This window comes from Tenrec ecaudatus, chromosome 7, assembly GCF_050624435.1.
Source record: "Tenrec ecaudatus isolate mTenEca1 chromosome 7, mTenEca1.hap1, whole genome shotgun sequence".
Taxonomy (NCBI): domain Eukaryota; kingdom Metazoa; phylum Chordata; class Mammalia; order Afrosoricida; family Tenrecidae; genus Tenrec; species Tenrec ecaudatus.
The window spans coordinates 126975060-127003033 of record NC_134536.1 but is presented as its reverse complement, the minus strand read 5'-3'; the positions used below and the strand labels follow the sequence as shown (position 1 = coordinate 127003033).

At 49.3% G+C, this 27974-nt stretch overlaps 1 protein-coding gene across 1 annotated transcript in view; it reads right to left on the bottom strand.

Annotated features, from left to right (window-relative positions):
- Window positions 1–7480: 7480 nt before the first annotated feature.
- The window catches only part of SUPT3H (SPT3 homolog, SAGA and STAGA complex component), a 456451-nt gene continuing 435957 nt past the window's right edge, over window positions 7481–27974 (bottom strand). Inside the window, exons 12-13 of the mRNA XM_075555015.1 lie at window positions 8670–8754; window positions 7481–7829 (exon numbers count right to left, since the gene is read on the bottom strand). Coding sequence (XP_075411130.1) covers window positions 8713–8754 — 42 coding nt within the window. The 3' untranslated portion in view covers window positions 7481–7829; window positions 8670–8712. The remainder of the gene's footprint in view (window positions 7830–8669; window positions 8755–27974) is intronic.

Sequence of the window (27974 nt, the reverse complement as noted above, 5' to 3'; positions counted from 1 at the left end):
TCAACATTCGCTCCTAGGGTAAATGCTGGTGGGAACCCTGTCTCTTGGACCCCCTGGCAGAGCTGGGGACAAAGAGATGATCAGCTGTGTTCTCCAAGAGTAGCGGGAGGGAACAACAAACAAGCATGTAGGATATAAGAAATGCTGGTAGAAGCGGGGTTAGAGTGTGGAAACAAAGCTGGGGAGAGGGACATGGCATGCCAGGGCAGGAGCTGGGTTTTCATTTTTTGAAATGCGGTCCGATAAGGCCTTACTGAAGAAGTGGCATTTGAGAGAAGACTTGAAAACAGTGGGGGACCCCGAGGACGGCTTGTCACGGTGAATATTTTCAAGCTACGAGCACGCCTGGCGCACTCAGCTGCTGTCCAGCCACGTCTGTGCTTCGTTTAGCTTCTATCAACATAATGGTATAAAAAGATATCGTTTAATATGATAACTGGCTAGAGCCATTTATAAAAGTGATTTACTGAATAAATATAACCTCCATTTCAGCTGGACAAGAAAAACTTGAGCTCCAATCGCAAGAAAACCGCACACTTCCATTTAGTTTTAACGACAACGACCTCACCTCCTGTCAAACCCGTCCCCTTTTCAATTTTCATTCTACCTTCATGGTTCTGGGAAAGCAGAATGGCATGATTTTTGCACTAATAAATTCGGGGGTATCATTAGCTGGGAAAAGGGGTTAGAAAAATACAGGAGGAATAGCCTGTCCATATGAAAATAATAATCACATAATATTTATTGTCTGGGATTGAAATGTTTCAAATAGTCAAAGCAATAAAATATTCAGGAAAAGCAAAACTTCCTAATGTTAAGAAGATCATAAATTTTTCTCAGAATAAGACCTGCAAAAAAAAACCCAAAGCCCAGGTGATCGTTGACGTCATAAGAAACATAACCTTAAATCTGTGCAAAAGCTACCCTGCACCTTCAGAAGACATCCTCCGCTCCCCCGAGGTGCGGAAGAGCCAGCGCCAGTGATAACAGACACAGGGAGCAAAGGTGACCCCCCCCCCACTTTTTTTAAGTGAGAATCTCTTTTTAACATCCACGAACACAAGAATCCCTGTATTCTAGAACTTGTACTTTTACTCTCTCCCTCTGGAATCGAACAAAACACAGTCTCAAAAAAAAAGAGAGAGAGAGAGAAAGAGAGAGAGAAAATCTCCCCAGGACTTCCTATCATTTTACAAAGAATTTGTACTTTGTGACCCACAAGGGCCTGGCCCACACAAACCCAACCAGCCCACTGCTGTCCGGCAGTGCCTGCCTACAGTGACCCTATAGGACAGAGTCGAACTGTCCCCACTGGGATTTCTGTCTGTATGGAAGCAGGCTAAGAGCAGCTGGTGGGTTCCAGTGATCAACCATTCCATTTGCAGCTGAGCACCTGGCCTTTCGGGGTGCCATGGAGACCTAAATCGGAGGTGTTGGGAACCAACAGGGCGGTGAGCTCACCGGAAGCAGAGGGTGCTGTGGCCTGATGCCTACAGGAAGCGTTATGGGAAAGGGCTATGGAGTTGGTCATCAGGTCAAGAGACACTGACTTCTAAGCAATATGAGAGTGCGCACTATCAACCTATGGTTCTGCCAGGGCCACGTGACGACCTGGCACATCTCTCTACAAAGCCCTGTAGGAGAAGCTCACCCCAGTCTGCGATCTCCCCAGGAATGTGGCATGTCGTATGAGGAGATTCCCCAGGAATCCTCACCCACCTGGGCCCCTCCTGGATGCACACACCCAAATCCACTGCGATGGCATCGATTCCAACCCGTAGTGTCCCACAGAGGGTTTCCAAGCCTGTACACGTGTCTGGGGGCAGATAGTCTTTCTTCCACAGTGCGGTTGGTGGGTTTGAACCTCCAATGTTGCTGATACTCAACGCCATCACCAGGGCTCCTTCTGGGCATGTAGGCAAGTTATCAAACTGCTCGGCTATCATTTAGAGTTGCTGCCTGCAGGACAGCGTGGCCCACCATTCACTCTTGTCTGTCTGTCATTGAGACTCTCTGGTTTGGGGTCTTCCAGTGGGACCAGAAGTGCAGGAAGCCGAGACCCTGCTGATTCAGGTCCCAGCGACTGCGCATGACAGAATGGAAACCTACCTGGCCCTGCACCTTCCTCACGATTGTTCTCATCCTGGAGCCCATTGCTGCAGCCACCGTGTCCATCATCTCTTGGAGGGCCTGCCTCCTTATCCCCTGCCCCTCTACGTCACCAAGCACGATGCCCTTCTCCAGGACTGCTCTGTGCACACATGCCCAGTCTGTGCGATGCGGTCTTCCTAGCCTTGCCAAAGGGAGCGCTCTGGCTGTACCTCTTCCAAGACACACCTGTGTGTCCTTTCCGAAGTTCACGGTGTTTTCAATACTCTTCGCCAGCACCACTGTTCAACTACACCCATTCTTCCACGGTCTTCCATATTCAGTGTCCAACATGCACATGCGCACAAGGTGATTCAAAGTACCCTGGCTTGGGTCAGGAGCTCCTTGGTGCTCACGACAGGTACACGCTATGAGAGTGGTACAGGCAACCCAGTGTCTGCTCCTTAGGCTGATGGGAGCAGATAGATCAAGGCCGGGTTGGGGTGCAGAGGTGGGTGCACCGGCAGGTAAATTCACTCCTTCTCGGGAAGTGGCTGGAAGATATGACGCTGCCACGCAGAAAAGAAACCCGTGGGTTCCGATGCTGGTGTCCTGCTCTTTGGCAGCTTAAAGGCCACGCATCAAAAAACGACTTGTCCTGGGAGGAACAGGCTAGTGGATGACTTAGTCCTGACGACCGACGAGAGCAGAAAGCCATCGTTTCTTATTGGAATGGTGCTCAGCAGCGTTCTTTCTACGCGCTCCCTTATCTGGGTCCCCTTACTGCCGCACATAAGCAGGCGTCCTGGACCAGGGGCAACTGGGCCCGGATGAATGAGCAAGCAATTAAAGGGTGTGGCGTTTCAGGGCATCTCCACGGCACGGCAAACGCGGGCGAGCAAGCAGGGGAGCATTTCATAAGGGCCTGAACACACTGTGCGCAGGACTGAACAGCAGCCGGTGTAACGAAAGCGTTGTGGGAAACCCCTCAGGACAGACGGACAGGCTTTGTGCGCATGGCTCTTCTTGGAGGAAGTTTCCCCCCACCTTTTGTCTATGGATTCCTGGTCGGCACGTTAACCCCGGGTTCTTTCATCTTAAGGCTGAAGCTAGCAGACAGCACTTGGCACAATTCCTGCGCTGTTTTATGACATACACTAGAGTAGGGATGTTGAGGTGAAAAGGAAGCATTCTCCCCCACCCCCACCACCCCCACTGGCTTTCTTTTTGAGACTGGAGCGGCACATGCTGGCTTGTGTTCGTTTGCATTTATCGGAACGTGAAGGTTGCCTTTCCGTGTGTCCTCGCACGTTGTCGCTGTGGTTTATCGGGGTGCTTACAGAGTTCCCACAGGGCCGTACCGCTCACTTCGTGGCGCTGGCTGGGGTGAGGGCGGCATGAAAGCATGCTCCCGGCGTCCGCCCCGGGTCCCCACTTCCACCTGGCCAGCGCTCCTGTTCCCTCCCGGCCTCTGGAGCTTCGCCCTGTGGAATGTCCCAGAAGCGCCATCCTCACGGGCCTCATGGGCACAGGCTTGTGTTCCAGGGCTTGGTTATGAGGTGGTCTCGGGGAGCGGGCACAGTTCTAAGCTGAAAGGCTGTGGGGTCGGTGTTGCATGTGGGGCTGCTCGCCCCAAGGTCAGCAGTTCGAAACCACCACCAGCCCACGCTGAGGGAGAAAGATGAGGCTTTCTACTCTCGTAGAGAGTTGGCGTCTTTGTAACCCACAGGAACAGTTGTACCCTGTCCTGTCGGGTGGCTCTGAGTGGGGCTCGACTCCCTGGCAGTGAGCATTTCTGGTTCAGTCACAGGCATGGGGGTCCCACCGGCTGTCCATGAAACCAGTCAGTGTAGCCTTTGTTACGAACACAACACAAGGTGGCGAATGCAATGATTGGGGACTGGGAAGTGCCTCTCTTCAATATGTGGCTGGGAACCATTTACTCTCCTACAAACCAGGCTGGTAGACCCAGGAGCTCTGGGGTGCAAGCGCCGGGCACACACACTGGCTCCACCAGGGATGATTTTGCATAGGGTACTTGGCACTGCATGCCCTTCAGTCTCCAGTCTCCTGCCTGTGGACACTGGGGCGGAAGATGGCGTCTCACAGGGCGGCACGGAAGGATAAAGCACACGGCACGCTCAGCTCACTACCTCGCCAGGATGTCAAACGTACTAGCACAACACATTCCATCATCATCTGGGGCAGCCCATACAATGCTCCCCAGTCTAAGTGAAGCTGTGTTCTGATCATCTCGATTCTTGCTTTTCTCCTGCACGTCTTCCCCCAGCCCCCTTTTTCTATTTTTGCCTTCCTTGGAGAGAATGCAAATGGTGGCGATTGGGTGGTGATGAGCGGCAGAGGGATCAGGGATGCGATGTTCTGTACAGAACTCCGGTGCTTCCCCAACAATGAAGTATTGTATGCGCGTTTCTCCTCACTCGGTCAGAACTGATGGTTTCAAAATCTGCTCCCGTGGCCAACATTTCCCCTTGACTTACGGCAGCTCGACTATTTGCGCCGCCAAACCAATGCCAGCCACCTCTTTCTCTGTCTCCTCTTGCCCGGCGAGCACTGCACAGCTCGCAACGCCGCTGCGGATTGGCTTTCAGAGTGAGGAGTTTTTAATATTTGAGTTCTTTAAGGCATCTGGCCCTTGTTTAACCATCACATTTACATCCCGTTCCTGCAGGCAGGATTCTGTTGTTTAAGCTTGGCTTGGTGCCCTCTGCAGAGAGTCTCGACTTTAATGAACATGGGCCGCCCGAGTGCCCTGTCCCGCCGCCCTGTGCAGCGACAGCTCCTGGAGCCTTGTCTTGGGTTTCATATGTGAAGACAAAACCCAAGAGCAGACACTGCTGGGGAATTCGCTTTATGTGGGGGCCACTGCTGGGCCCTATTCAACTTGATGCCCTCATATTATTTACAGAAGTGTTTATGCACTACGAAATGTTCCGTCAGGGCGTACCGGAAACTGTAAAATATTTTATGAGCGGTATACATGCTTGACAGCAGAAATTTTAACTGCGACCTGGGAAGGGTCTCTCTAACTTCCAGGACGTCAGATGGGAGGACATGTTCCCCAGAGTGAGAAAAGGTTATAATTTCTAGACAAGTAAACTTTTCCCCCCAGACCAAGAACGATCAGTTATGTTTATTTGTCTCCTACGTGTAAAAGCATTTTTGTGGGCTGTTTATTAGTGTGTATATATTAAAACGAACCAGTGATAAACATAGTCATAAACGTGCAGTCCCTCCCAGATACGGGAATGATATACATCATTTAGGGGGAAAAAAACCAACCATGTTTGTGTTTCTGATGGCTTCAAAGAAAAACCCTTGGTACTAAGATTGGAACATGATGATTGAACCTCAACTATGCTGACGATGTGAAGGGAGGAGGCTTACTGATGTAGAACAGACCAAATTGGCACATTCAGAAGTCCAGGTGAAGGGGTAAATACTTGCCTACCACCCTCGGATCACCAATAAAAACCAAACCAAACGCACTGTCATCAAATCAATTCTGACTCTCAGTGAACCCCCCCCCCCCACCCAGAGCAGAGCAGAACAGCCCCTGTGGGTTCCTGAGGCTCTAACTCTTATGGGAACAGAAAACCTCCTCTTTCTCCCTTGGAGTGGGCTGGTGGTTTCGAACAGCCTACTTCGCGGTTAATAGCCCACTGTGCCAGTAGGGCTCCTCCCTCTGATCCGTTCATTGTTGCTAGGTGCCACCGAGTCGGTTCTGCGTCACGGGGACCATACACACAACAAAAAGAAAGACTGCCCGGCCTTGTGCTGTCATCACAATTGTTGTTCCAGTGGATTTCTGCAGCCACTGTGTCAAATCATCTTGCCCACGAGGGCCTTCCTCTTTCCCACTGCCCCTCCACGTGACCAAGCATGAGGGCCTTCTCCAGGGACTGGTCTGTTCAGACAGACAGTATGTCCAAAGAGCGTGGGCTGAAGTCTCGCAGTCTTTGCTTGAGATCCAGGGGGCAGTATTTCTGTGAGAGGCGCTCTACAGTGACTTGTCTTTTACAATCTCCCAAGACAGCTTTGTGCAGTCGCATTTGATTTAGCGTTGAGTCTGATGTGTAGGAGAATACATTTAATTAGCAGCATGGTCTGGTTGAACAAGACTTTAATAAATAACACATGCTTGAGGATGTGTCCGTAATTGGTGCCATTTTTATAAATTTGGGTTACTGTTTAGGAAAAACACACCATAAACCTCTGGTTCTTCAGCAAATCCCGTGAGCTAGAGTGGAAGCCCCACTGGGAAGCAGGGTCCTGGTGCCATCTCTTCTGAGTGACTGATCCTGGGAAAGTCTCTGTCCTTGTTTTTGGCCACTTTAAGAATGGGTAAAACGAGTCTTTGTAATAAATAATCACTAAGCTCCTCTACTGGCCTAACATTATATGACTCCACAGAGCATTTCATCCTGAGAGAGCCATTGACTGAAGTCACATTAAAAAAAAAAAAGTGCCTCCTAAACATTTTTCTCTATGCTCGCTGTTTCAGTAAATTTCATTTCACTTAAAATTTAATGTTATGGCAAGAGGCAGAAAAAGAACCCAACTGTAGAGAAAGGAGGGGGCAGGAGAGGAGGAAGGATTAAAAAATATTAATATTCAGCAACTATGGGATATCCTGGCTGGTTCAGGACAGACATAAATGACCTTGTTTTATTCTGAATTCAGCTCACTGGCTTATGATGAAAAGTGAAAGGTTATTATGGGGTCTGTACACTTTCAGCCCAATAACTTTACCTTCAACTTACTGGGCAAAACCCGATTTCATAAATAATGACCTGTCAGACAGTTCAAGATAGACAAACATACGCCAGACCAACCAAAACACAGACCTGTCATATTTCCAAGAGAAATGTACGCTGAGTCTTCCTTCTTTGGGACTACAAGGGGATCAGGTAGAAGGAAATGAAGGGGGTGAAAACGGAGGCGTACACTTTCTGCTTTGTGAAGCCTTAACCTGCACGATGTGGGAGAGAAGCCATTTCGACGTAACCCCAGAAAACTTTATACCGTCTGCAAGCCTGGCAGATCGAAACCAAACAATAAATGCTTCCTCAAGCCGAGATGTTTACTGCAAGCTTACAATCTTCCGTGACTGAGGACGCCAAGGAAAACAAGAAGTATGATAAAAAGCGACGTTTCATCATACATTTCAACAAGCACAGATGGAGCTGTAAAACCTTTTGGCGATTTCTCAAGGTTTTATATCCACCTCGTTTTGTTCCGGGCTGGCCGGTTTCCTCCAGAAGGACCGACAGAGTACAGGTAAGTGACAGGTGACCAACGTGCACAATGTGGCGCAGTCACCTTAAGGGGGGCTTCCAAATGACTGGGTCACAAGAAGACATCTTTCATGTTTCTCACTTCTGCCTTTATTGATCCTTTACAACAGCTGTTTCACTGTGCACAGAACCATGATAAAAATAATGTGGCACAAAACTCCTGCCAAATAGAGCAAGAACTTCCCTTTATTTCGGCATTGGCGTTGGGTCAGAAGCTGTGCGATTCCATCTGCGGCATGTTGGCTTGTTGGCGAGTGACAGACAGCTCCTCAGTTGGTGGAGAGAGTGGAGGTGTCTGAGGGGTCGCTCAGGGGCGAACCAGGAAGAAATGGCTCAGGCTGCATTTCCGGTCTGACGCGTCCCTTCTTCAACTGACGCTCGCTCGTGTGGCGCCTTCTCAGGGGCGTGGGGTGGGGTGGGGGCCTGGGGATGGAGGGAGGAGAACACTGGACGTGAGCAAAGCCATACCTGGCGAGGCAGCTCTGCAAGGAGCTGGGAAGCAGCACTGACACATCAGACATGTCCTAGCAGCAGGATGACAACAGTCACAGACAGGGTAAAACTGCACCTGTGCGTAGCTACGGCCCTAAGTCTTTATGGGAGCAGTCTCATCCCCCGCCCCCTGGAATGGCAGGCGGTTTGGAACTGGGGACCTTGCGGGGAGCAGCCCATCAGCAGGGGCGAAGGAGAGGGAACCATCAGGTCTTGATGGGTGGGTTTCCAAGACAGAGAATTCTCTCTGAAAAATGAGGGGCTTCGAAGAGTCCGCGGATGGATGGAATTTAAAAGGTAGTGTGGTTTTCCCAGACACGCTTTAAATGTCCCTTGGACAGGTACACGGTCAACAACCGCTGGATGTACACTTGGTGGGGTGATGGGAGACAGAAACGGTCCTTTTAATTTCGCTTCATTGGTCCCAAACCTGGAATTAAAAATGTATCGACTAAAACAGACCAGACGACAAAGGCGTGGGGGTGGGGGGAAAAGACGCTGCTTTCAAGATATGTGAGCTGACGGCAGTTAATCCTGTCTTCTAAATTAAAATTTCAAAATTGTGTGATCTGTGTTCTTGTCCACCTACACAAACATCCTGCCATTAATTAGCTAAACGGCCCCTCCAGTCAACAGGGCTTCTGAAAGGCTGAGGGGGTGGAAGGGAGGCGGGCCAGCCCGTTGGGAGTCACGACAAATGGGCCCCCTCCCTGGATGGCGGCGAAGGTGAGCTGGTGCTGCTTTTTGTCCAAGGAGCAGAGAAAGAATCACCTGAACGTCGTCGCCTCTTCCTCTTGTCGCTGTCGCCGCCACCTCAGCAGGCCAGGAAAGCCATCCCGCTGCGGCGGTAGGCGCTCTGTGAAGGAAGAAGGAATCGCAGTGAATGATCACGTCTCGTCAAACAGGGGAAGGAGGCAAGAGAAGGCGGCCGCGCTCTCTTCCTGCTTGGCAGGCTCTGCTGGCTACGGCCTGACCCGGTGCTGGATCCGAACATTTCTGGTGGCATGGCGAGATCAACCACTCTGTCTATTAAAAAGTCAGTGTGGTTAACAAGTGGTTGGTGAGTCTATTTTGGGGGAGCGGGAGATATGCAAAATAAGACATCCACGTTTGTTAATTGATTGGGCTTGGTTAGGCCCAAGAGATGTTGTGTTGAATCTGTTTGTCCTTTGTAAACATGTGTTCTCTATTGGACACGCTCGAAAACTTACTTCTAACTAAGTATCGTAATAGTCTATAAATTACTGGCTCATTATAGCCTTTCCGGGCCTAATTTATAGTCTGAGTGAAAAGCTATGGGGACCAGACAGTAAGAGAGGCCTTTCCTGTCCCCTAAATCAGGGGGATTGCGAAGGCGTTCTGGGCATGACAGACATTATAGCAAACTTAGAGCGCAGGCCAGTTTCCATAACACACACACGCACACATGGATGCATGTATGGAGAAGTTCCTATTACAATTCAATGCCGTCGAGTCAATTCTGACCCAGAGGGACCGCACAGGACAGGGAAGAGCTGCCCCCACGGGGTTTCCAGGGCTGCACTCTGTATGGAGAGGAGTGCTGGCAGCAGCCCAGGGGAAGTGCTGACCTAACCACGAGGTTGCCATTTCAAACCCACCAGTTGCTCCTCCAGAGAAAGGTGAGGCTATTTGCTCCTGTAAAGACTTACTGCTGTGGAAACTCTATATTGGGTAACTCTGCATTGGAGCCAACCTGGCGGCGGTGGGGTGGGTTGGGGTGGGGTGAGTTGAGGTGGGGGTGGGGTGGGTTGGGTTTGGAAGGTTGATGGAGCAGATGGGCCACATCTTTCTCCTGTGGGGCAGCTGGTGGGTTCCATTCGGTGTCCTTTGGTTTAGCATCCGACCACTAACCACCATGTCACCAGGGTCCCTTATGGGATACAGACAGCGGGATCACACATTCCTACAAAACAAACCGGAACGTGGACACTGATGTGTACGGATGCAATATCGGGGAGCTCCAAAAAGTTCGTGGAAAAACTCCAGGGTCTTTTCATTCAATTTTTCCATGAATTCTTTTGTCTCCGCCGCGTCCACTCCAGTTGTGGCTGCCATGTGCCACTGAGTGGGTTCCGACGCTGAGCAAGCCCACATGACAGTCGTATCGCAGGCCCCTTTGGGCCACCATGCTTACAGAAACACCATGGGGGACCTTTGTCCCATGGAGCCCCCAGAGGGGCTCGAGCTGCTGACCTTGCAGGGACCAACGGAGTGTGTGACCATGAAATCACCAGACACAGACAAAACCCCACACCAAAGCCCTGCTGCCTGCCACAGCGAGTCCATCCTGGCTCATAGCTACCCCATGGGACAGGGTCCAACTGCCCTGTGGGATTCAGAGACTTCCTGTGAGTAGGATGCCTTATCACCACCCCACCCCCCACCAGGGTGGCTGGAGGTTTCAAACTGCTGACCTTTGCAGTAAAGCAAGCACGATGACATTCTTTGTCATCCCAGGAGACATGGGGCCTCAGTGTCTTGCTTGTCCCGAGCCGCCCGTTGAGGCCCAGGCTGAAGCTGACCGAAGCCCGTGGTTGACGAACAAAACTCTCCTTTCACCGCCATGTTTTTCATGGTGGAAAGCAATGAGAGTCACATCCAGAGAACTCCTAACCGTTCATACGGTGGACGTTGAGTTAGTCTGGGTCGACTTGAGAACCAAGTTCATAGAGACACTCACATGTGTATAAGAAAGAGATTTATATACGAGAGCAATTGAGTGTTAAGAAAATATCCCAGTCCAGTCCAGATCAAGTCCATAAGTCCTATATTAGTCCATATGTCCGACACCAATCTATAAAGTCCTCTTCAGACTCATGAAACGCATGCAATGGCGCCAAATGTAGATCACAGGCCAGTGGGTAGAAAGTCCTTGGATCCAGTGTTATTGGAAACATCTCAGCGCTGGCAGGGGTCTCTGCATCAGGGTGAGTCCATATGTCTTGTCAGCTGCACCGTCTCCCAGGGTGTGAGAGAGAGATGTGTCTCTTGACTCCAAGAGGAAGTACCGGATTTCCCAGAATTCTCAGGAGAAGGCCATGACCACACAGAGGCCTCATTGGCTATGATCTGATTGACAGACTAGACTCCACCCCTACACTCTTAACCCTCAAGCTGACAAACGATTATGTATCTACCACAGAAGTCTTGTACAAGCTGTACGGGGTGAATGGAGAAAGGAACACAAACCTCTCTCATCGGGGATGGTTCCTGCCTTGTCTTCAGCAGCCACGTGACAGGAAAAGAAGAGAAGCCTTTGTGGGCATGAAGACGCCGTGGAGGACGCACTGAGGGCTCTGGACCCGCGTGATATTTTACAGATGCTATTCCACGCTTCACTGATCCTTCCAGGCACACCTGGGAGACGGTGTGGGCTTGGTTGCAGGCTGCTGCAATAAAGCAGGCCGCGTGCAGTTTCGGGTTGCTCGGTGTTGTAAGAGCGTTGTTGACACAAGGTTGTCGTCTCTCAGGCGTATGCAGTGGCAGTAAGACGGAGTCTGGAACACGTGACACGGACCGTGATGAAGCAGGCACCCGCTGTTCGGGAGCTGGTGCCCGAAGGCGTGCTTGATGCAGGCCTGCCACCAACCTTCCCGGGTTTGCGAAGCGGGATGGAGCGAGGTGCACCTGGACACCGACAGGGGAATGTGCACTCAAGCTTCACAGGATGATTTCCGTCGGCAGGAGGCGAGACAAAAAAATGGTTTCCTAGCTAGCCTTGGGTTCATCATCAAAGTCAATTAAGTTGAAAATCATCTCCCCGAGAATCTTGGGTATCAGGGTGTTTACTACAGGGGTGAGGCTCAGGAGCCCATGGGATGCCCAGCCCTTGGCTGGGCGGCTCCCAGTTCAGTTCAGACTACTGGATTGAGGATGGGAGCATCTCCAGTCCCACTCCTCAGCCTGTGTCAGGGTGAACCCGGACTGACGCTTCTCTACCAAGGCTCTGAAGGCTGTGCGTGGGAGAACAGTGGTGAATGAGCTCCGCCGAGAGCCACCAAGAGCTCGCAGCAGTGGACAGAGTGTCTTCTCACAACCGCAGGCCAGCGGGGCCTTGGGCCTTGAAACAGTGCCTCCCGCCATGGGTCCCTTTGAGAAGCTTGCGCCAAAGGAACGGGCTCAGCTTCTTGACCCTAAGTTTCATAAACACAGTGACCCCTTGAACGTCACATAATAAAGGACAGGGAGGGTTTACCTGGAGCCAAATAGACCTGGAGAAAGAGCTGGATTCCTTGCAGAGGTACCTGGCTAAAGAGTGCCCTGCGTGGGCAAGGGTCCTTGGCTCAGGGGAAGATGGAGTCTTGGCTGAGCTCACCCAAGAAAAAGTTCAACTGAGCTCTTCCAAGGTCGGCCATCCGAAATGGCCCTCTCTCTGGTACCTGAAAGGCCATGTTTTAAAGACCAGTTTGCCTTCGTAGACGGTTCATCACTCATATTCTTAAGTGGTCCAGTCTAAGGAGAAAAACCAAAGTTTTTGGAAGGCGCTCTCCCTGCTCTAATTCTGAAAGAAAGTAGGGATAAACAGGCCTGTGTAATTAGGGAAGAGCAATTGTAGCAAACCAAACCTCGATGGTCCTCCCCCCTGAGTCAGTGTGTTTCCCTTCTGATGTAGAAAAGATGTATGCTGTTCCCCCGAGGGGATTATGGGCACATCCCATGGTGACATCCTTTCCAGAGCAAGCAACTCGATAGGAAGACAACCTATCTTTGTGCCAACTGAGGGCGCCTGTCGATTTGTGCTAGGCATGTTGAAGCGAAGTTTGAACACTGCTTGGTGTGAGGACCTTCCGGGGGCCACACGCCCCTGAAACACGCGGTGCTCTTCTTGCTCACCAATGTCAAAGCCTGTGCTCGATGCCCAGCTCCATATCCTCACAGGCCCATCCAGCTGGTAAGCCCAGAGCATGCCCAGAAGCAGCCAGGACCTCTACCCACAGTTAAAAGCGATTGAATGAACGATGGATGCAATCACACGGTTCCGGTCACACGGCTGGATGGCACGTGGGCTCTCTTCTGATGGAATCAAGCTTGGCTTGAGCACGGGTTGGGAAGACCAGGCTCAGCTCAAAGTGAGCAGCAGAGCTGTTATGCGTCTTCTTAAGGACGAATCTCGGGTTCCACGTTCTGCCTACATGGAGGCTCAAGAGAGCTCCTGATTTTTTTGTCATTGATTTATTTATTAAGTTCACAAATATGATGTCCATCTACCTAGATAGGCATCTCCTCTCCCGCCTGCGTGGGGCACTGAACGGATCAACATGTGGTTGTAACCCAACTCCCTGTGTGCTGACCTGTAGCTGGATGAGCTGGAGAAAACAGGCCGAGCTCTCAGACGGGTTGGCTCTCTCACTCTAGGAATCACCATTCATGGATATATGTGTTTTTTAAAATTCAAATTAATATCAAAAAGAAAAAGTTCACATAGAGGAAAAGCAGACAGCGATGCCATAAAGCAAATTCCCTAGTTCCAAGTTACACACGATTGTGAGCTTGTGCGTTATCTGTGCTGTTGGCCTAGTAACGGTTACTTAGGGATGGGGAGGACGACGAATCTTTCCATTCCTGTAGGGCTAGGTGTCGGAAACCCTGGCCTGTAGGGTCGCTACGAGTCAGAATCAACTCGATGGCAGTGGATTGGTTTGGTTTGGTTCAGCTGGAGATGAAACCAGTCATGCCTCCAGGTCAGCTGTATCTTTTGTTTCCAGTATCCTGTCCGATTCTCCTCTGCTCTCCTGTCCTTCAAAGAGAGAAGACTCTTACAGGAGCAGGTCCCAAATTCACTTACAAAAGGCTTCATTGGCAAACGAAGTCTTTCATCACAAGGTTCAAAGGCCTAAGAAAGAAAATGTTTGCATCAGCTGAACTGTCTGGATCCCTATGCATTTTCTTAGTCTGTCTTTAGCACGTCCGTTAGCACCTCTGCGGCGCAGCAGCCACGCGTGCTCAGTGGTATAAAGGGCGGCAGGCGGAGGTCCTCAATTCCTGCCCTCACTCGGGTTCCAAGTTCACGCTCTAGTGTAACTACTCAAGGAGGAAGAAAACAAACCTTTGTGTTTGCCTTTTTTGCCTTTAATCACAGCATGCAATTTCAAATAATGTCTGAAAGGGGCACGAGATGTGTATACTTCTCGAAGCAGGGAGGGCAAAGATGAAAAAGTGCTGGGAAACACGGTTTTATGCTTTAAGAAGGACTTTCATGTCCAGATCAACTTTTTGAGCCTCACCATGAGTCAAAAAGAACATGCTTCCCTCCTTTTGAAAGGGGCATGTCTGGGGAGAGGAAGATGAAGGGTGCAAAGTGCAGGCCCTGCATTCTTTTCATTGCATGACATTGTCCTACATTAACCCAAACACACACACAAACAAAAGCCATCCTGAAATCCGGCATCCTTTACTCCTCTCATGTGTTTAACACATCTATTCTCCGGGCCCTAACAAACTCAGGCCTTGCTGAACATCACTTAAAGGGTCAATTAACATTTCGTTTCAAATGTAAACCAGGCTCCACAGTGTTTTAGAGCGCAGAGGTGGGCCTTAAATGGAAATCAGCTTTGCTTTGGAGGCATTCTTAAAGTGCTTATTTCAGGATGGAGCCACCAGAAGGACGTCATGCTTGGTAAAGTAGAGGAAACAGCAAACAAGAGGAAGACCACTTGACAAGACAGATGGACGTGGTGGGAACGGCTGTGCGGTTGGCACAGGACTGGGCAGTGTTTGGTTTGGTTGTACAGGGGGGGTCACTACAGGAGTCGAAGCTGACTCAAGGGAACCACAGAGGAGGGGATCCACCCGCTCCCCACCCCCCTGGAAAACTTGGAAAAACACCCACTCCACGGAGGTCATTGTTCTCCGGGGAGTTCAGGCTTGGGAAGGCTTTCCACACACCCCTGGCGAGTGCTATGGTAGAGTCCTCGGGAAGACTGTCAATCAATGGAAGGGCCTGTCAATCAATGGAAGCCTTCTAGAAGCTGTCGTGATCACGAAGCACATGATACTCCTTGATGGACACTCGAATCCTGTCATTCAATAGGTTCAATGTGGGGGAGACAGATGTTGAGGTTGTAGGGCTATGTCTTTTACCCACACAGCGGAGGGATCACCTGTCCTCTTGCTGCCAGGCTATTTTTAGGTCAGTCCCCAGGTATTGGATGCCACTGCTAGGGAGCTTGGCCCATCACGCGACCACACCATTGCCTGCCGCCGGGCAAGAAGGAACTTGGAAGCTTTAACCTAACTCACTGTCACCCAGTCGATTCCAACTCACAGGGACCCCATAGGGCGGAGGGGACTCGTGGGTTTCTGAGACTGTAAATCTTTCCAGGGCTCGAAAGCCACATCTTTCTCCTGAGTAGCACATGGGGATTTTGAGTTGCCGGCCTTGCAGTAAGTGTTCCCATGGGTAGCCCACTGTGCCACCTAACTGAGAAGCTGAGGCCTTTGCAGGGACTTAGAATCCGCAACAACGGAACTTCCAGACTGCAAAGGATCTCTGCAAATTCACCGAGCCCAGTCCTAATTGAACAGTTACCTGCCCATGGTCACGTGGTGAGAATCCCACCCCCACCTAGGGCTCTGGGGGACGGTCCTGGCTCTACCTAAAAGCTATGTGTTTCCCTTGTCTGACCCTGATGGGGGAAACAGATGGAGGGAAAGGAATTGTTTTTCCGGATAAAGAGCCCTCGGGAGCAGAGCAAATGAGGAGGGACCTGGGGGCACGGGAGATGTCATGATGGCCCAAATGGTGCTGTTGAAGAGTACGGACCAGCCAGACCAGGGAGAGCTCTGTTTCTGCTTCAGCTCATCTGCTCTGTGATCGGCTTTCTCCTGAAGAATCAGTTTCCCTCAGTGCTCAAGAGAGGCAGCCGTGGAAATGGGTGAAATATCAAAATAAGGGATACAAGGCTGAAAGGGGCTGCAGCCCATGAGGACCTCCGAGGGGTGTCCCACTCAGCGTCTGCATCAGTGCTGAGCGAATCGAGCGGGCTGCCAGGACGCATCTGGAACCGGCCCATTTGGGTTCAAACGGGTAGTTAAAAAGGACACTATAATGGTTTGGAGCACACACCCATCCTCTCGCAAACTGCTGTTAACTCCCAGTGAACTGTGTGCAGGGTGGAGCCGGAAGACTGGTGGACCAGGGGAGCCGCCCCGGTACCAAGACCCTGCAGCTTCTCAGAGGACAGAGGTCCCGTAGCCCAAAGGCGGGGAGATGTGGAGCATGCGACAGCCGTGCACTGCATCATGCCCCTCCAGGCAACTTCTGACCACGCGTATGTCTGTGGCTCCATGGGTTGTGAACGAGTTTAAAAACCTCAGTTGGAGAACAGGGCGTAGTGAACGCAATAACTTCCCACACTCAACACGTATATCTCGGGTCTTATGGACACCGTGATTTTGCTGCCCGCCATATGGTGGTCCAGTACATATAGAACCCATACTACGTATGTCTTAAGAGTCATGAGAAATGCCTCTGTCACTGGCTTTTAGATGCTCTGTGCTGTACTTGCTACCGAAACCGCGTATTAGGGAACAGTGTCTGCTTCGGCTCTTCGCAGGAGCACCCCACCTCTCGAGTGTCATTTGCTTTCCAAAATCCCTACTGTGATGTGCATCCTGACTCCCAGGCACAGCAAAGCCCTGGGAGGAGCTGAAAAAGCAGGAGCCGGCTAGGTTTGTACAAGGCCCAAGTCACATGGGACAGACGTGGAAGGGAAGTCCCATTTCACAGCACGTCTCTTGCACGCTAAGCAACAGATGACGGTAGGAGCAAGAGGCAGGACTCAGTGGCCTCTACCTTTTAGGTCAACTTAACATGCAGGGTCTCTTGGCTTCCTAAGTTGAGCTGGGGGTGGCAAGGTAGGCCCTTGTCGTTTTCCTTCTGTCTTGTGTGCGCTTTTGTCACTTCCTGGTTAATCAATGAATGCGTTCCACAATTACGGTGCAACTGTGCTTTAACTGGACAACACGAAGTTCAGCTAACGGCAAAGCCCGTTGGGATTTAGCAGCTACTCATGTACAGGAATGCATGCATCTCGTGTGCACGCACCTCTTTCAAAGTCGGCTAAGTTGGCTTCCCTCTCCGCCCCTGCTCAGCCACTCACGGGAAGGATGGGGTGCAAACCGACCCCAAGGGGCCTAAAAAGAAAGGGCTGGCAATGTAGTTCAAGAGGCAACACCCATGGGAACCGTCAGCAGCACACGCTGTATGGACAGGCATGGGCTTACCATGTGCTGCCGTTCACCGTGTGGCAACTGGGACCTGACCTCGCCCGCTTCGGAGAGAAAACGAGGTGCGCCTGGAACCGACTTCTCTTACTTCTCCTCTGGCAGCAAAACTCAAGCCCATGCCGAGGAGCCGTCAACTCCACTGCCCCCTACATGCAAACCCGGCTGGGCCCTCTGGGGAGTCAGGGGCCACGTCTCGGGAGGTGACCGTGCCCGGAGAGACACACTGGTTTGCTTTAGCACCATAGCAAATCTCTCAAGCCTTGGAGCTTTGTATCAACGTTCTTTAAAAGATAAAATGTGCGTCCCCCAGCCCCCACTTTCTGTTGCCCTTGTGGCTGCGTGTGGGCGAGAGATCTAATTACAATGAAGAAGACTGACGGGGGTCTGAGATTCTGAAAATCAAAGTGGGACTCCTGGCTGAGTTTCATTAGCAAACCTAAATACAGATAAGCGGAGCTCCTTTGTACCACCGCTGTGGGACGCTCCTCCTTTTGATAATTCCATTCTAACTCTTGAGAGACAGAGATTCTAAATTGAACCATATGATCTATTGCTCCGAAACATGCCAGCCTCTTGGTGAAGCATTTTCCTCTGGGTAGACTTTCCCCATGTTATAAATACCCCGAGCCGTTTGTCTGGCAGCAGGGCCTTCATTTACAGCAGTGGAGGGAGCCCTGCCCTTTAAATAAGAGGTCTTCTCTGGCCGGCAGGATGGGAAAGATGTCGCATGAGCTCCCCTTCGCTTCCCAGTAAGCTGGTGCCCGTGATTCTCGAGGGACTTGCCCTCTCACTCTTTGTCAGATTCCACGTTACTAAAGAATAGCCATGGTGGACTCCCATGAATTCTGGGGCAGTGGAAGCATTATGAACACAAAAACCCCTCCACGAGCCACAAAAAATGAGCCTTTCTCATTGCTCGTCAGCTCCATCAAAGCATACGGGAGAGGAGTTACTTTTACCTGTTGTTACTGTCACTCAGCACGACCAAGTGGCTGATACAAACGCTGCTGTATTTTAGAGGCAAAAAAAAATTGATGAATATTTTTAGCAATTTAATACTTTTTCTTCAGCTACTTTACATTATTAATAAAAACCTAAGACACCTGAAATTATTCCGAGTTTAAAAGCCATCTGCATATCTATGTAAAAAGAGTCAAACATGCAAGAGTCAGGGACCCGGATGATCAGTTTAAGGGGTGCTTGGCTCTAACAACGGGTAATTTGCATTTCTCTTTTGGCCTCAGGAAAGCAGGGACTTTGCTGTTTGATTTTTCTCTAAATGTCCACAGTGGGACCCAATACCCTGCCAACCAGTAGAAGCTCGGTAAATAATTATCCACCGAATGAATGCGTTTGCCTAGAGGTAGCTTGGTTTCCACCGGATGAAAATGAGAAAGGCTAATATGTGCTCGCCAGAGAGCAGATCAGGGCACTCCCACACCAAGACACCACACTCACCTTCCTGGCACCGATTCCGACTCACGGCGACCCCCTAAGAGACAGCAGAACTGCCCCCTGCGGGTTTCTGAGGCCTCAGCTCTTTAGGGGGGTAGACAGCCTCCTCGTTCCCCCTTGGAGCGGGCCAACACGCATCCCATGATACCACTAGGGCTCCCATGTCCCCAAACTGGGCTTAGACCACACGCTTATCAACTTGCAAGACAACCGGCAGCCGCACTAGTTAAGAGAATTAAACTCAGTGAGCTGGACAACCCAACCATTCACAGTGCTACAGAGCAAGCACTTCGTCCGATATTGGGTGCGAGCTCTCGCTGGGGCTCTGTCTGGACTTCATCTTGATTATCTGCCAGGAGGAACCATGCTTGGCATCAAACCCAGCCAACTGCCTTGTTTGCCAGAAAACGAGGATCCCAGTAACCTAAGATAACATCGTTTCATTGAGTCTAAACATTATACATTCAAATATTCTGTTATTAGAAATTATAACAAATGGTATACAGATCGTTAAAAATTTTGGAGTTATTGTAATTTTACTCAATTGTACCTTTAAAGTCTCAGAAATAATACAATATAAACATAAAAAGGCTGCTTCAGTGGAGACCCAAGGCCCAAGTGTCGGCCAATGGAGATCCCCTCATAGAGGGGTTTAGGAGAGATGGGTTAATTAGGGTGCGAGGTAGTACCGATGAAGAACACAGCTTTCCCCCAGATCCTGGATGCTTCCTCCCCCAACTACCATGATCCGAATTCTACCTTGCAGGGCTGGATAGGGCAGAGGCTGTACACTGGTACATATGAGGGCTGGAGGTACAGGGAATCCAGGGTGGACGATACCTTCAGGACCAAGGGTGTGAGGGACGATGCTGGGAGAGTGGAGGGTGAGTGGGTTGGAAAGGGGGAACTGATTACAAGGATCCACATGTGACCTCTTCCCTGGGAGATGGACGGCAGAGAAGTGGAGGAAGGGAGACTCCGGATAGGGCAAGATATAACAAAATAACGATGTATAAATTACCAAGGGCACAAGAGGGAGGGGGAGCGGGGAGGGAGGGGGAAAAAAAAGAGGACCTGATGCAAGGGGCTTAAGGGGAGAGCAAATGCTTTGAGAATGATTGGGGCAGGGAATGTATGGATGTGCTTTATACAATTGATGTATGTATATGTATGGATTGTGATAAGAGTTGTATGAGTCCATAATAAAATGTAAAAAAAGAAAGAAACTATGAAGCAAGAAAAAAAAAAGGCTGCTTCAGTATCTTCTGCCACATTAAAAAATCATGCCACAGGACTAGGAACATGGTAATAACAGCCATTTTCCAATGGCCAAATATCGATTTGGGATAGTAAATTCATTATAATTAAGATTCATAAGAATTATTTGAAGACATGAGTAACAAAAACCATAACAAAAAATCCAAGGGACAAGACAATTATCAATAATATCAATCAAACTGGGTAGCTACCTGTATTTCTATCTGACCCTACTCAGTCATTCATTCATTGAGCAAATGCGGAGTTCAAGGTGCTGCGGTTACAATCAGTGATCACAGGGTAGTCTGATGGTTGAGACATGTACTTCGTGAGAAATGACAAAAGTCGGGGTAGGCAGATATGAGACTAGGATGTAATGGCACCATGGAAAGAGACAGCAGAGGTGGTGGGTGGTGGCCTTTTGGAAGGAAGTGACACTAGGCTGAGGCCTGAGCTGGGAGTGGAGGAAGAATGGGGAGGGGGGACAGGAAGGTGTTCTAGACAAAACTCACGGGGGAGAGAGTTTTACTTATCTTGCTTCCACATGCCAGTCTACCGGGTAGAGCTTGTCACTAAATATTACATCGAAGACACTGTCTCAGTTTATTGCTAAAGAAAATGTGAAGTAAGAAATAATCATTCAAGTTATATAAGCATTCAAGTAATTTTTCTGAATCAGTTCTTTAGGACCTGATAGCCGCTCTTTATGGGCAAGTATGTGAACTGCAAAGTAACTAACATCTCACGGGACTGACAGCCTCTTCCTCGTCAGCCCCTCCTTCCCACAGTCAGGTGTCCTTGAAGCGCTGCAAACACTCCTTTTCCTAGTACATGCTGTGTACCTATTCTTATTTAACAGAGCCATGTGAGAGGATTTTGCCGCGGAGAGTCACAACCTGCCTTAGGTGTTTTGAAAATTTGCCTGCTATTATGAATGACCGAAGTGTCTCTTCCACTTGAGGGGAGCCTGCATATTAAATGACTTAATCTCGGGAAGTGGGACATGGCCCCGGGCCTGATACATTATGAAGGCAACCGAGACTGCTGACTTCAATCAGTCCTATTCTATTTACCCTAAAAGGTGGGCTATTTAGTTCCAAGTCACCAGCATATTGCATCGGCCCCATTCATCGCTCTCGAGTCTACTGTTCACTGGCCGTGTTGGCTGCCACCACCTGTGAGAAGGCGTAGGGTTAGCATGACAAAGGGACAGCCTCAGCTTCGTGTTTAATAGAGACCAGTAATAACAGAAATATTTTGTTTTATTAGTCACCAGTCAAATGAAAAAATACATGTACAGTTTTAGAAAGTCTATCTAGAATTCAGCACTTACTATGCAGAATGTGGAAGTGAGATTCTTGTACGACACTGGCTGTCTATAGTCCACACGAGAGCTATCTTTTCCATAGCATGTGGCTGTGGCGCTGAAATGACTCTGACCTTGACTTGAGGAAGGGCTGCATGAACTTGATTCGTATGTGGTTGACGACTGCCACACTTGAGTGCAAGGTGAGCTGGCTCTCTACAGAGTACGGCCTCAGGATGCACATTCTCTACACTCAAATTAATTGGATGAATCATTTCAGGGAGGCTCAGGAGATGGGAGGAAAGCACGTTTCAGACGGACCTTCCTCTGCCTCTACACTCCACGTGGTAGTGGTTGTGGTGGTGAATGGGCAGGCTGGTCTCAATGTGGTGGTGGTGATGGTGGAGGTGAATGGGCAGGCAGGTCTCATGTGGTGGTGGTGATGGTGGTGGTGAATGGGCAGGCTGGTCTCATGTGGTGGTGGTAGTGGTGGTGGTGAATGGGCAGGCAGGTCTCATGTGGTGGTGGTGATGGTGGTGGTGAATGGGCAGGCTGGTCTCATGTGGTGGTGGTAGTGGTGGTGGTGAATGGGCAGGCAGGTCTCATGTGGTGGTGGTGATGGTGGTGGTGAATGGGCAGGCTGGTCTCATGTGGTGGTGGTGGTGAATGGGCAGGCTGGTCTCATGTGGTGGTGGTGATGGTGGTGGTGAATGGGCAGGCTGTCTCATGTGGTGGTGGTGGTGGTGAATGGGCAGGCTGGTCTCATGTGGTGGTGGTGATGGTGGTGGTGAATGGGCAGGCTGGTCTCATGTGGTGGTGGTGATAGTGGTGGTGAATGGGCAGGCTGGTCTCATGTAGTGGTGGTCATGGTGGTGGTGATTGGGCAGGCTGTCTCATGTAGTGGTGGTGGTGAATGGGCAGGCAGGTCTCATGTGGTGGTGGTGATGGTGGTGGTGAATGGGCAGGCTGGTCTCATGTGGTGGTGGTGATGGTGGTGGTGATTGGGTAGGCTGGTCTCATGTGGTGGTGGTGATGGTGGTGGTGATTGGGCAGGCTTGGTCTCATGTGGTGGTGGTGGTGGTGGTGGTGGTGAATGGGCAGGCCGTCTCATGTGGTGGTGGTGGTGATGATTGGGCAGGCTGGTCTCAGCAGTCTCGGGCCCCCCGTGCTTGCAGCCCTGCCTCGTGTTCCCCACAGCAGGGGAGGGGACAGGAGGAAAGCTAATGCCAGGGTGCTTGCCAGGAGGAAAAGATGGGAGGAAAAAGGCTAAGGAAATGTAGGGTTTCAATCAGTCTGAAATGTGTCGAAGTGGTTTTGGGCTCTATAGAGTAAAAATATTTATCCAAGAACTCCGGCTCGGGGGTGAACATCCCACTTCCAGTCGGATTTTGTTTGGCAAAGGGCTGTGAAAACGTGGAAGCTAATACAGAGCATGTCCATAAACAAATTTATTTGGTTAGTACAGATTGACACATTCACTAGAGGAGTTCGGCAGTTACACGTGTGAAACTATTTCCTACGGTGGTTTCCTTTTGTGATTTTGCTAATTTATTCAATCTAGGCCGTTTCCCGGCATTGCCTGTTAAAAGCCGTTTAGCCACCCAGGCTGAAATGCACACATGGTGACTTCATGCCTTCTCTCCAGTTCTTCAAGTAGACAACTATCTGGGGATACGCACGAGTCAACTGCTGATGAGGGGACGCCAAGGAAGGCCGCAATGACGCTGTCATCTAGCTTTGGAAAAGAGAGGTAGGGAGTGTGGCTAGAATCACACCCATGAGAGGATTCAGTAAATACAAAGATCTTGAAGTAGAAAGTATTTGTATTCAATATGGGTTTTTAACCCCAAAATTATAATATAGCAGCCGGTAATCAAGTCATATGCTTAGAGAATTTGACATGGTAACAAATGTATGCTTACAGAACTGAGTCTTTCCCATGCCAGAAGCACTGATTATAGAATTCTGGAAGAATACTTGTTTTTATTTGGACATGTTAATATTATTATTTGCATTAAGAATCTTCAAATGCATTTTGCATCCTATTCTTGTCATTCTGACAGCTTCCATAATGTCTAACATTTAGCTGCTCAATACGTGTCTGGTGAACATTGCTGCTGTTCTTAGGTGCCACCCAGCCAATTCCACGCCCTCCCCCCTCCCCCCACCGAGCACAACAAACACCTCCCAGTTCTGGGCCACCCTCACGAGAGCTCTTGTGTCGGAGCCCATCGATGCAGCCACCGTGTCCATCCATCTTGTGGAAGGGCTTCCTCTTTTTGCTCACGCTCCTCACTTTATGCCCTTCTCTAGGGATTGGTCCCTCTTGATGACATGTCCAAAGCATGTGAGACGAAATCTCCCCAACTTTGTCACCAAGGAGCAGTCTTCTGGCTGCACTTGTTCCAAGACAGCCTTGTTCATCCTCTTAGAAGTCCCTGGTGCTTTTAATATTCTTCGCCGGCACCATAATTCAAATGCATTGCTTCGTCTTTGGTCTTCCTTGTTCGGAGACCAACTTTCACATGCACGTGAGGCCACTGAAAATGCCATGGCTGGGCCAGGGGCGCCTTAGTTCTCAAAGTCACGGCCTTGCTTTTCAACACTCTACAGAGGTTTTGTGCAGCAGATGTACCCAGTGCAGTGTGCCCACTGATCTCCTGGCTGCTGCTTCCATGAGCACTGGTTGTGGCTACAAGCAAGTGAAATGCTTGGTGAAAGAGGAAGGCTACTCGTGATTGTATATTCCACACTTAAAGGAAATCTTACATTTATGAAACGACTGATTTCAGGTCTTGGTAAGTGATATATTACTATTTTCACACATGTCTACAGTTACTAAGGCAAAACCATTCAGAGTAGGTTTTCTTCAAGGATTATGCAACGGCTATCTTGGATGATGGGGATGGAATTTCCACAAAACCATGAAATGAGAATCCTCATGGTGAAGTGTTGGGAATCACTAGCCCTGCCACAGAGCATGGGCAGACCATCAGGCAGGGCAGGCTATTGGAAGGGAGGGTCCTGCTGTTTAAGGGCAGCAACTTGAAACAAATGGTGATTTGACAACTTCTAAAGCTTCCCATCTGAAGCCTCACACCGCTGAAGTGCATGGCATGACGCACTCAATGGTGCAATGGTCCTCGAAAACATGGTGCACAAAGGGAGTGAATTCCACAGAGCTGCTTTTCTGAGCATCCTCAGTTTGGCCCAAGATCAGCATGGTTATTAACACAGGACAAACTCCACTGTAAACGAGCACAGGCCAGCCTCCATTGTACACAAGCACAGGCCAGCCTCCACTGTAAACGAGCACAGGCCAGCCTCCACTGTAAACGAGCACAGGCCAGCCTCCATTGTAAATGAGAACAGGCCAGCCTCTACTGTAAATGAGCACAGGCCAGACTCCACTGTAAATGAGCACAGGCCAGCCTCTACTGTAAACAAGCACAGGCCAGCCTCCACTGGCAGCATGTGTGAAGACAGGAGGGTTTCGTTCTGTCGCTGTCATAGAACTGGGCTTGCAATTCATTGTTTCCCAAAGTGGTCACAACCCTTCTTCATGAATAAAGTCATGACACATTTTTTACACCCAATCATTTTAATGTGTCATGTTAAATGAAAAAACAAAACAAAAAAAACCCCCAAACACCTCTTGATAATAATTTGTTTTTCCCAGGCTTAAATCAACCAAGTCATTTCTATGTGTCTTACATGTAGGTTAATTTCATTGGCAGTTAACCCCTTGATATGATGGTGGTCCGATGGTAGGTAGTCCTCCCTGCTATACCTTTTCCAGACCAGTCGGTGAGTGATGTGGACTAGCGTTCTGTCCTTTCTACCCATCTCCTTTTACCCCAGGTAGTCTGGACACTAAGTCGATGGCCGAAGTCTAAACCCATGTAAAACAGTAGGGAGGCCTGGCTTTGCAATGGTGAGGCTCTGCGGTGAGAGGTCAGTTATACCTCCCTCGGCAGCATGTCTTAGGGCACCTTGGGGTTCTCTCTGCCTTTCATGGCAGGTTCTGGAATAATGTACTCACGGGAAACAAAGGCTGACTCAGAAATTGACTTTTCAGAGAAGGTTTTCCTATACGTTAAACCTGGGCTGGGAACGGAGTGGGCTTTACATGAAATCTGGGGGCGTTTTCACCTCAAACACTGTGATAGCAAAAAAAAAAAAAAAGGTGTGTGTATGTGTATGTTCAATATTGGCCTTTCATGGAAGAGATGTAGTAAAAGCTACATTCCTTACACTGATTGCATTTGCAAGCCTTCAGCTTTAGGCTAACCTAAGTTAGTAGGATCAAGCTTATTTTTAGTCAAATAAAATCTGGGATCCATAATTACCAGTGTTATAATGTATAATACTTAAAGCATGCTTAGTGGGAAAAATTTGATATGCGGAAATAAATCTTTTATAAAAGGATACCCAAGTGGGTAGCCCCTGACTGAGAAATTGTGTAATGTTCATTATGCACGCAGTGAATAATGTACTTAAATGAACGTCATTAATCACAGTATTATCCACACGTCACTGAAAAACCTCAAGAAGTGTCCGTTGTTCCCTCTCTCAACATCATGATCCATGGGGAACAGACGGACGTTGCCCAGGAGTCTGTCTTACTTGGATCCACAATTAATGCTCTTGGAAGCAGGAGTCAAGAAATCCAAGGATGCATTGCACTGGGTAAATTTGCTGCACAAATCTCTTCAAAGTGTTGAAAAGCAAGGATGCCCCTTGAAAAAAAATGAGGGCCTGATCCAAGACATGGCATTTTCCATCATCTCAGATGCAAGTCAAAGTTGGACAGCGAGTAAAGAAACCCTAAGAAAAAAACCGATGCATCCGAATTACGATGCTGGTGAAGAATGGGGTCATGACACGTCGGGACTGATTTGATGACACCTAACAACAACAATAACAATCAGCACATTTGACATAGTTGTGGCAGTCACCTAATCAATTTGAGGATTAAGAGTGTAGGGGTGGAGTCTAGGCTGTCAATCTGGAGATAGCCAATGAGACTTCGGTGTGGGCATGGCCTTCTCCTGAGAACTCTGGTACTTCCTCATTGGAGGCGGAAGACACAGCTCTCTCTCTGCTACTCCCTGGAGACATTGAAGAAGACAAGCCACATGGACGCAACCAGACCTTGGAAGCTGGAGAAGCCACACTGAGATGTTTACAACACCACTGGACCCAGAGACTTTCTACTCTCTGGCTTGTGATCATCCTGTATTTGGCTTCATTGCATGTGTTTGGTGAGTCTGAAGAGGACTTTATAGATTGGTGTTGGACATATAGGCTAATATCAGACTTATGGCCTTGGACTGGGTTGGGATGTTTTCTCAATGTTCAGTTCCTCTTGTGTATAAACCTCTCCCTTATATACATATGCATGTTTATGAATTTGTTTCTCTAGTCTACCCAGACTAACACAATAGCTAAAAGGCATATTAGCTTTATAAGGATCTCAAAGAACACCATTCATCAGTGCCTTGGCTTTCATTGTGAAGTCTTCCCCAGAAATCATTTAGTCATGGCAACCAATAAGAGATGTTGGGGACTCTAGCAATTGTTGAGAACTCTGGGCCAGGAGTAAGGTCTCATCTAAAGGAACTTAAGTTTAAAAATAAATGGGAAAGTTTAGCTGCTTCTACAAAAAAAAGAAAGAAAGAAAAGGAAAGCGGTATGAGTTTAATAATAAACCTGTCAGGACATGAGTTCATGAGGCTTGTCAGCGCTGTAAAATCGCATTGGAAATAATGGAAGGAGAGAGTGAAAGCAACATTACCAGCTATAAACCATGGCCAACCTTTTCATGCTACTTACGCCAAGCCAACCCCCTTTAAAAATATGTACAAGTAACAAATGATTAGATGATAAGTAAAGATGAGGAGAATTATATATATTTTGAATGCCAATAATGTAAGAGCAGTTTGACAGTCTGCCTCTGACCCAGGGGGACGTGAGTACTGCATGGTGACTGACAGGCCCGTTTACCCAGTCTCCTGTGAGACTGGGGGGTGACCATTCATCACATTACCATACGGCAGTACAGGTTACGGGGGCGACCAGGAATACAAGCTTGCACCAGCATGAATCATATTCAATGTTCACGGTAGGAGCCAAGAGACGTGGCTTGGTGAAAAGGACCCTGTCCATGGACTCTTGAGATGAAGTGTGCGTTGTGTGAAAGTGGGGTGCTGCCTGACGGAGCAGAGTGGGTTCACCCTGATGACAAAAGAGAGTGAGGCGACAGTCACCAACAATGGGACACATGTGGGCCGACATTAAGGACAAATTCATTTTGGTGTCGTAGCAGAAGATTTTTCTCAGTGGCAGCCAAGCGTTAGGTTTCTTTCTCCTGATGCCCTAAGAGATACACACAGAGATGCCTGAGAGATTCCAAAGTCAAGTTTATGGAAACAGAGACCCAAAACGATGGTGCTCTTCAAGGGGATGAAAGGCCGCTGTGAAAAACCCCATCCTCCTTAACAGTAGAATGCCTTCCCTGGACGGCTGGGTCAAGGCAAACCTGTCTACCCTCACGGCTCCTCTTCACCGTCAGCACCAGTAACATATGTAAAGCCTTGTGATCCGATGGGAAGCTCATGTTCTCAACACAGCCCCCACCTGGGTCTACCCGATCTGAAGGCCGTGTCCCCACCCCCTGACCTTCACCTGAACAGTTCGATTGGCACCATTCAGACCAGCAGTTGGGCATCCCGCAAGGTTTCGGACGGGGGTCCTTGTGAGTGCGCTTTCAACTCGGGGACACCAGCATCGGAAGGGGTAAGATCATG